Source organism: Chenopodium quinoa, unplaced genomic scaffold, assembly GCF_001683475.1.
Source record: "Chenopodium quinoa cultivar QQ74 unplaced genomic scaffold, ASM168347v1, whole genome shotgun sequence".
Taxonomy (NCBI): Eukaryota; Viridiplantae; Streptophyta; class Magnoliopsida; order Caryophyllales; family Amaranthaceae; genus Chenopodium; species Chenopodium quinoa.
Genome location: NW_018743032.1, coordinates 3332663 through 3341442, shown reverse-complemented (window position 1 = coordinate 3341442; position 8780 = coordinate 3332663). Strand labels below are relative to the sequence as shown.

Genomic DNA, 8780 nt, shown 5'->3' with positions numbered 1-8780 from the left:
TTAAAATTCCTTTAAACATGATTTTAATCTCCCTTTATAATAAGTTGTTTATAAGTGGTTCGGCTTGTAAACGGTTCGGTCTGTAATCGGTTCGATTTGTAAACGGTTCAGTGCAAACGGGTTGCGGTTTGTAAACAGTTCGGTGTAAACGGTTTTTAACCCGGTTTATACGGTCTCGAGTTAGAAACGAATCGAGTTAACTATGGTTCGGTTTATTTTTCGGTTCACGGTTTAACATTATTCGGATCAATTCGGTTTCGTGTTTACTAAAATACGGTTCGGATCGGTTTTCGGTTTTAAAAGATTGGTTTTAAATCGGTTCCGTTCACATTTAGGTCGGTCGGTTTCGGACAGATAAACGATTCCGGTTTGAAATTTGATAGTGCTACTTGGTGGTATGACACTTAGTTTTAGAGCTTGAGGTTGCATGTTTATCTAGACTTCCATGATAAACATAGGGTGATAGGGGAGTTTGCTTTCTATATTTTTTTTTTTTTCTTTTTTTTTTTGCCCGGATTTCGTAAAGTCATTGGTTGGTTTCCTGGCTATTAGAAGAGTACTTGAATCGCTTACAAATCTACAAGAGAGGCAGAATGAACGCCTTTATAACACATCAAGTAATAATTCAATTATTAGCAACTTATAATTACTGTCTTTAGCTCAAGCAAAGCAAGTTATAGCAAACTCGTGATCGATGGACAGCTTGAGCTTGAGTTAGATATTTAGACTCTAGTAACGCTGATTAACTTCAACTGTTATCATAGTAACTTAGCTTGTCGGCTGCACCAGCAGCATAGCCAAGAGTGTGCATCAAGGGTCTAAGGGATAGAGTTAGGGAGCATCTGGGCATGGTAGCCAAATAAATGAACATTAGCCTGTTCCCAATTGGGATTATGACTACGCAGAAATGCTACCTCTAAAACTCGAGCAGTATACAGAATAATTCAGGAGCGTAGTAGGTGATTATGCACATTCTGAAGTGTCGCTGATTGTCCAACTTTGATGGTACAAGTAATATTTACTAAGAAATAAGAAATTGTACTTCGTATTTCAACATGCACACACAGCTCAGCCAACATTAATCAAATATGAGAGATTTGTAAAAAAATATGTATCATGGTGCCATCTCATATAATCCCTTCACTTAAAAAGTGGTTTTTCGTAGATTTATGAAGGTGACTAGGGATATATGGAGGTGTCATTTGCACAATTCACGATGACTAACTAGCACTCCCTCCAATCCAATATGGGAATGCTATACGCCTATACAATTTTACATACAGGACATGTTTATTTACTACCAGCATGAGTACCCAAATCAGCTGCTGCTTTGGCTGCTCGGCTGAGAGCATCAGAAACCCAAAGAGCTCCTTTAGAGAAATAGCTGCTGTTAACAACAGCAGTGGCAGCTGAAGCCGCTGTTCTTCCAGTGTACAAAGCAGCAGATTTTGTTGTCTCAGAAACATTGTACCTCTGATCCACAGACTTGACAACTTCCATACCTGCATAAAGTTTTGGTGTAAGCCCAATTTTATAGCTCAGCTCAGCTACTTTTGCAGCTGCAGTGGCTGAAACATGATGAGACTCATCAAAAGCTTTCGCCCTACTCAATGCATCCTTTCCTAAATCGTAACCCTTGGCTATCATGGTTGTGACAACTTCTTGGGCCACTGTTACAGCTTCTCCTGGGGTAGAAACAAATGCGTTGCTCTGAGATACCTGACCAGATTGAATGAGAATGTTATACACATGCAAAAATGTAACATCAATGCACATACTAGTATAAATTATGGGAATCACCATTATTATCATCATTTAATAGATAAAATAGAATTTGAGACCTCAATGTGGAAAATTGATAAATCCCTTTCTAAATGCCAATTCTAACGTATGCATAGATTAAGAATAATACTAAAAGCTGAGTGAATAGGGGAGACTAAAAGTAACTTTAACTCAGATAGAGGGAGGATTATTTCAGAATGTCTCAAAAAAGGAACAAGGGAGGTCCAATACAGAACGAAGAAGAATTTATGGACCCAAAGGAAACAAAAAGACATAATGAATACCAAGATATCATTGGGATATATGCAAACCTGTGTTTTCTCTAAATTAATCGACCAAACACACAAAAGGACATCATAATATACAGCCAAATCAAATGCAGACTAAATGTTGTGGTACTCTTCAAGAGGCAACAACCAAACAAAATGAGGTATAATATAAAACCAAAATACCTAAATCGACAGCACATACCGAGTCAGTGGAAGTATCTGCTCTTCTCCATGAAGCATCACTAAAAGGATCATATTCATCTACATAAGATCCCCAACGAGTGATGCACACACGTTGATCAACAATTGTGGCTCCCTAAAGAAAAAAGGCATAGAGAATAAGCTAGGAGGCAGAATGACAAAACAAAGTTTACTTAATTAAGCGCTCAAAAGAAACATTTATGGTACAGAATAAACTCATCCGAGAACATACAAGGAGACAGCATTAAGCATATACATTAATATATTAGCATATACTCCCTTTGTTTCCTAAAGTCATTCGCTCTTGCTTTAAAACTTATTCAGTAAAAGTTTTTTCCCTTTCTATTCTACATACCCCACTTGTTGGACCCACCTTTACTCTCTTACAGCCACATTCTCTAATTAAAAAAAAAATGACCCACTTTCACACTCTACACCAAGTGGGGAGAATATTATGAAACAAAGGCAGTGCATAATAGCAATTCCAATCAATTTGATGTCCTCCCAAAACTACAAGACTGGGAAAATAGTGTGATATGACTTGCAGAATTTTGATCAGTTGAAAATGCTACTGGAATATGGCTGCCAAGTAATCAAGTTACTTACATAGGTGCTTTACACGTTTGAACAAGGTTCCATAAATTTAATTAAATAGAATTTGTCCCTCAACAATGTCACATATATCTTGATCACAAAAGCCAAGCCAAGGGATGTAATATGAAGTCTTATCACATAACTCAAAACATAAAGTCTCCAAGAACTGCCTGTTAAGGAGTTGCCTTTTAAATTCAACAATTGAGCGTTACTACGCAGCCTCTTGTAGAGGTAGTAAGGTTTTTTTTTTTTTTTTTTTTTTGGTGGGGGGGGGGGGGGAAGGGGGGAGGGTGGATGGTGCGGTGTTTGAAGTGGCAGCAGTATCCCTTCAAGTAATTCAGATTTTCTTTACTCTCATTGCTCAATCTAATAACCTTTGATGAAGTGTGAACGGATAGGTGAATCCATGGACACCATATAACTTCACTATAATTCTTTTTTTCTTACCCATCTAAGAACCACAAAGGCAAGAATAGCTTATACAAGTAGATGTTAGAGAATTGCTATCCAATTTATTAGGAATTTCTAAGGTTATAGTCTGAGGAATGAGGATAGACCAAAGATCTTGAGAAACTGAACCAGTGGGATAGCTAAAAATCATGTTAGATGTGAAGTTAAATTTCCTCCAGACCTCAATGGCTATCAAAAAAGGCATCATTTAATACTGCATAAAAGTCCAAAATTCATCTTGTTCACCTAAATATTTAAACAAATAAAAAAAACAAAACAAGCATGAAAGCTAATGATGAATTTCCATAGAAGTTAAAACCAGATATCCACATATTCCATGACCAAAATTACAAGAATACATATATTAAGCTCATAGTCCTATACTACATGAAGAATATAAGCAACCAAAAAATCATGCAATATGTATATTAATCCAAACGCAGTCCATTATTAATGAAAAAGCTCAGAAGTTTTTAGACAGCTGTACATACACTGAGTAAGGCAGCAGTTTCCAGAGCATAAGAATCTTTGAATGTCACATAAGCAGTACATCCATATTCACCAGACCTGGATCATTGTAACAGTTGGCATATCAAGACAAGTACAAAGGGCAATGAATCAATGATGATCTATAATCCTCAGAATTGCTAGCTATAGAACTAAGCAACTTAGTGAAAATATTCTTCAGAAAAGGAAAATGGATACAGATGCAAGAAAAAGTAACACACAGAATCAATATGCAGTAAGGAGGGCACAAGACTAAATCTTAGCAGAACACATTTTCTTAAGATTACACTGCATGTCTTTGGAATCCTCCTAAATTTTGTCAGGTGAGCAATTCCTCACTTTGATACTATAAAAGCTCAAAGAAATATTTGAAGGGAATAAAAATTTTTTAAGAAAAGGAATTATCTACCCTTATGGTTTGCATTGTGCATTTAGGGTCAGATAAGAAGTCAAACATGACAACTTTGCAGCTTAGTTTCTGGGGTTACAAACAAGAAACATGAGGAGAGGTCATTCTCAACTCACATAAATAGGTTAACTGCTATCTTTCCAGTTGATTGTGGAAGTTTCAGCATGCTATGTACAGCTTTATGTGCTTCCCATCCCATTGCACACATCTTCAAGACGACTTAGTCTCTTCATGCATATTCTCAAAACCCAGACAAAATTCACATCTATGATTATATTAACTAATCCTATTGAGTAATCATATCTTATATTTTAGAGCGTATGTAGATGCTGCCTTTGGTATTTTAAGTATATTAACCTTCAATGCCTATTATATAGGTGTCTTATAAATGCATGGTTACCATCAGATTACTTCTTTCTTCTTTATTTCACAGAACATTTTATGTCCAACCATGCATTCCTTCAACTTTCTTTTACTGCTCTGACAATTGACAACAAAGAGGTGTAGAGGAGGATATGGTTTTCAACTTTTCGAAGTGTCATTCCACTGTAAATAGAGCACGAAGGACCAAATACATTTTTATCCACTAGGGTGTCTCTCATCAATCCTTGTCTATGACACTTAACAAAGCATTCCTGGTAGATGTTGTGGGTTAAAGTACGCGAGAAACTAATTTGTGAAGCTGACAGGGTCACAGGGATAAAATTTTGAAGAATAAACAAGAAAACATGTTCCTTTTCTTTCTGCAGTAGAGGAACAATGGAGCAGGAACAGCAGGAGTATTGTGTAACTTGTGTGTAGTCACCCTACATCAGTTGCTGATATTGGGAGAGCCATCCAGTCTGTGTTAAGACTTAGACCAGGTATCTTTGTGGAGATCAGAACCTGGTTCAATTTGATTATTTGGGCCCAGAGAGCTGAAGGATGAAAGATAGAAACTTTAGAAACTTTTTAAACAATCCAAGTCTTGCACAGGATTTTATTTGATATGTAATTGCCAAAAATGTCTTGAGACTCTTCAATAGTTTATTCACCATTTTTTATTTTTTTATTTTATTTATTACATTTGCAGGCTAAAGCTAAATAGTTCAAAAATAACAGTCAAAAACAGCGCTAGGAACAACAAATTAAGATAATGAAAAGAAACACAACAGCCAGAACATGAAACAAAAAATTGCAGATATAATATAAATGACAGTTTCACTAGGATTTCCCCCCCCCCCCCTTCTTCTCTCCCCTAAAAGAGCACTAAGAAGTGTAACCTCAATATATAATTATATGTGATAGCAAATAGGCAAATAATATCGTGGGTGATTCAGAAACTTAACATACTGTTTCTGGTAGAATATATAACCAGACTAGAAGAGCAGGGGACATGAAAGATACCTGATGATTTCAAGATGTTCAATAGCACCACAATGTGAGAAGAAGTCACGAACATCTTTTTCTGTTGCTCTGGGAGACAGGGTAGTTACCTCAATAGTATACCCACCAGGATACATTGGTTGTTCTCAGTAAAGTTATATCAGATGCTTTAGTCTTAGTAGAGCTTCCTGCAAAACCAATCCAGTGGAAATTTGCACCTTCTATAAGTGATAAAAAATTCAACAGGGTATCAATATCAATAATATAATATGGTAAAGCCACTTTTTTGAAAACTGAGGTACTTAGAGACATGTTATGGAATTGACAGTCAATAACTTGCATTGACAAAGATAAAAGGGTGACGGATTGCTTTACTAACAAGGAAAAGGTTAAATGACTACAGTAAAATTACTCAATAAGCCCTCTATTTGACAGCTTGTATTGACTAGCTAACATGCCACAATTCTAATGAAAATTAGCATTAAATGTACTGCTACCAAATTTTACCAAACAATTGGAAATTTAAAAAAAAGCTTCCTGGATTAGGAAGATTAGTTTCCCAAATGATGCACAAAAACTTGAAAAGACAAAGTAAAGAGTATTTCAGAAAACGTCAATGTTACTTTGAAAGCTCTTAAGCAAATTTTCAGCAATTCCCCAATTACTCAATAAGACTTCTAATTCAAAGCTTACATTGATTAACTGAAATGCCATTAGTTTGGTGAGAGTTAGCACAAATGCACTGCAACCAAATTTTACCAAACTATTGGAAATTTAAAGTTAGCTTCCTGGATTCAGAAAATTAGTTACCCAGACGAATAGCATTTTCAATGCACGAAAACTTGAAAAGCCAAAAGGAAAGAGTATTTTAGAAGATCTCATTTTTACATTTAAAGCTCTTGAGCATATTTTCCCAACCCCACGATAGATTCATATCAATCTCAATCACTCTCATAGTCTCATCCAAATTTTCTTAGGTCTTCTCCTACCCCTCACAATCTCATCACTAAGCCACTCTTGAATCCTCTTAACTGGTGCATCACTATGATTTCGTCTTACATGGCAAAACCACCTTAAGTGACTCTCCCTCATCTTATTCTCAATAAATGAAACCCCTCTTCCCTCCTAATTATGTCATCTATCAACCATAATTTCTTGTATGGCCACACATCCAACACAACATATCCATCTCCAACGCATTCATCTTATGAACATGACATTGTTTCACAACCCAACATTCCATGCCATATAGCAATGTAAGCCAAATTGTCATAGAATTCTCCGTTCAACCTATGGGGCATGCCACATAGAAATCCCATAACACTCTTCTACTTCAACCAACTAACCTGTTTTGATTATACTAGTATAAGCAATATCTCCTTTTGGATAATACATCCTAGATAATACCACAAAGTGGCACTCAGAAAAGGAGTTGATAATACATCCTAGATAACAAATAAATAAATCAAAACATAGGACGATATTCCATCCATCAGTCCATCCAAGGTGATCATCTATGCCTCCTACCTTCTAAACCCACTAAACTTACACTCCATATATTACTTGATCTTACTTCTACACATCCTAAAGCCTTGAGATTCCAAAGTTTTTTTCCACAATTCCATTCTACAACAGAGTATACTAAACATTAAGTAATGTAAATATCCATTCCTAATCAAAAAACTAAAGCAACCTTGCTAAAGAGCGGGCCCATTCATTTCTAATTACAAACCAAAGCTCCTATCTTCAAAGTACAAATCCTAGATTCAATGTCCAAATTTGAGCAACCCCAAATTAACCCTTCTTTTCATACAACCCTAAACGCTTTACAAGGGTTCTTATTTCCTTAAACCTCCTCAACATAGAGTTTAGTTTAGCATATAAAAAATCTTCTTCAATCAAAACCTCACAATACTACAATATACTACATGTCTATATATTAAATTGATGAGTGAATGTATTAACAAAACTGATCAGCAAAACGCAATTCAAGCCAGTATAATACCCCCTCCCCAAAAAAAAAAAAAAAAAAAAAAAAAGCCACACAATATCCACATAACCTGATACCCATACCCAAATTCATAGCTCTTCTCCTTCCATTTGTCCATCATTTGCTACATCTTCCTTCACATTTTTTTTTTCCTTTCCAGATTTATTACTTCATCAAATGTTGTTCATGTTACACCCTGTGTAACTCATACTAATCAGGGTACTCGTGCTGGACATGGGTACTTGTCCAAATATTTGATTCAGCTATTTTGTAAAAGATTTTTCATGATTTTGACCCGAAATCAAGGGTCTGAGTATCAATACCCATGTCAAGTGTCCAATGTTCAACACGGGGTACTATGGTGATATGAACATTAAAAAATAGCATCAAATTATTAAGCAGCCTAATAAATTTTGACCCAATCTATCATTCAAACACACAAGCACAGCCAAAAAAATTCATAAACCTCCCTCAAAAAACAAATGGGGATTTGACTTTCAAGGGTGTGATCAATCAGTAACTATAATTACCAATTGAAAAACATAGATCAAAATTCAAATCAACAAATAACAAAACCAAGAAAAATGGGGTAATTACAAATAAAGCAAAAAAACAAAATTAACACTAAAATTAGTAAGAATAGCAGAAGAACTATGAACACAATAACACAACAATCAAGAAAGGAAGATTGCAGAAAGTAAAAGATGTTAAGATTCAAAAAGGAAAAGAGAGAGAAAGAGATAGAGAAGATTCAGAGTACCTGCCAATAGATGCGAAGTTGCACAGAGAACTGAGCAGTAGGAAGAACAGAAGTCTCTTGAAAATATTGCGAAATTTTTGCAACCGTCAAATCCGTCTACGGTCCACCTTGGGTAAGAAAATGCTTTTAAAAAAAAAAAAAAAAAAAAAAAAAAAAAAAAAGGCTTTAAAAAAAAAAGAAAGGCTTTACGGGAAAATTACGGAATCGATTCAATGGTGCCGACTTCTAAAATTGTCTTCCAAATAATACGCAGGATGCAAGACGTACTCAATAATAGACGCTTGACCACCTTTTAAAAACTCTTTTACTTTATTCACTTTGTTCATACCCTCACTTATATCACAAGAATTTACAATAAGCGAGTCGAACTTTTGGAACATATAGAATAAACTAGATTAGGCATGTGCGATGTACGAATTAAAAAATTTATTGGAATGAAATAACTTATTTCTG

General features: G+C 35.4%; 1 protein-coding gene across 2 annotated transcripts; it reads right to left on the bottom strand.

Annotated features, from left to right (window-relative positions):
* Window positions 1–966: 966 nt before the first annotated feature.
* On the bottom strand, window positions 967–8474 carry LOC110730417 (binding partner of ACD11 1-like). 2 transcript variants are annotated; one of them, XM_021910220.1, is made up of 5 exons: window positions 8328–8474; window positions 5599–5765; window positions 3788–3863; window positions 2254–2367; window positions 967–1719 (listed from the first exon to the last, which is right to left on the bottom strand). In XM_021910220.1, the coding sequence occupies exons 2-5, from the start codon at window positions 5712–5714 to the stop codon at window positions 1291–1293; spliced, it is 735 nt and encodes a 244-aa protein (XP_021765912.1). In that variant the 5' UTR covers window positions 5715–5765; window positions 8328–8474; the 3' UTR covers window positions 967–1290. The 2 variants fall into 2 exon arrangements, with proteins under 2 accessions (XP_021765912.1, XP_021765913.1); XM_021910221.1 differs by having other exon boundaries at window positions 5599–5798; window positions 8328–8459.
* Between the last annotated feature and the right edge of the window lie 306 nt (window positions 8475–8780).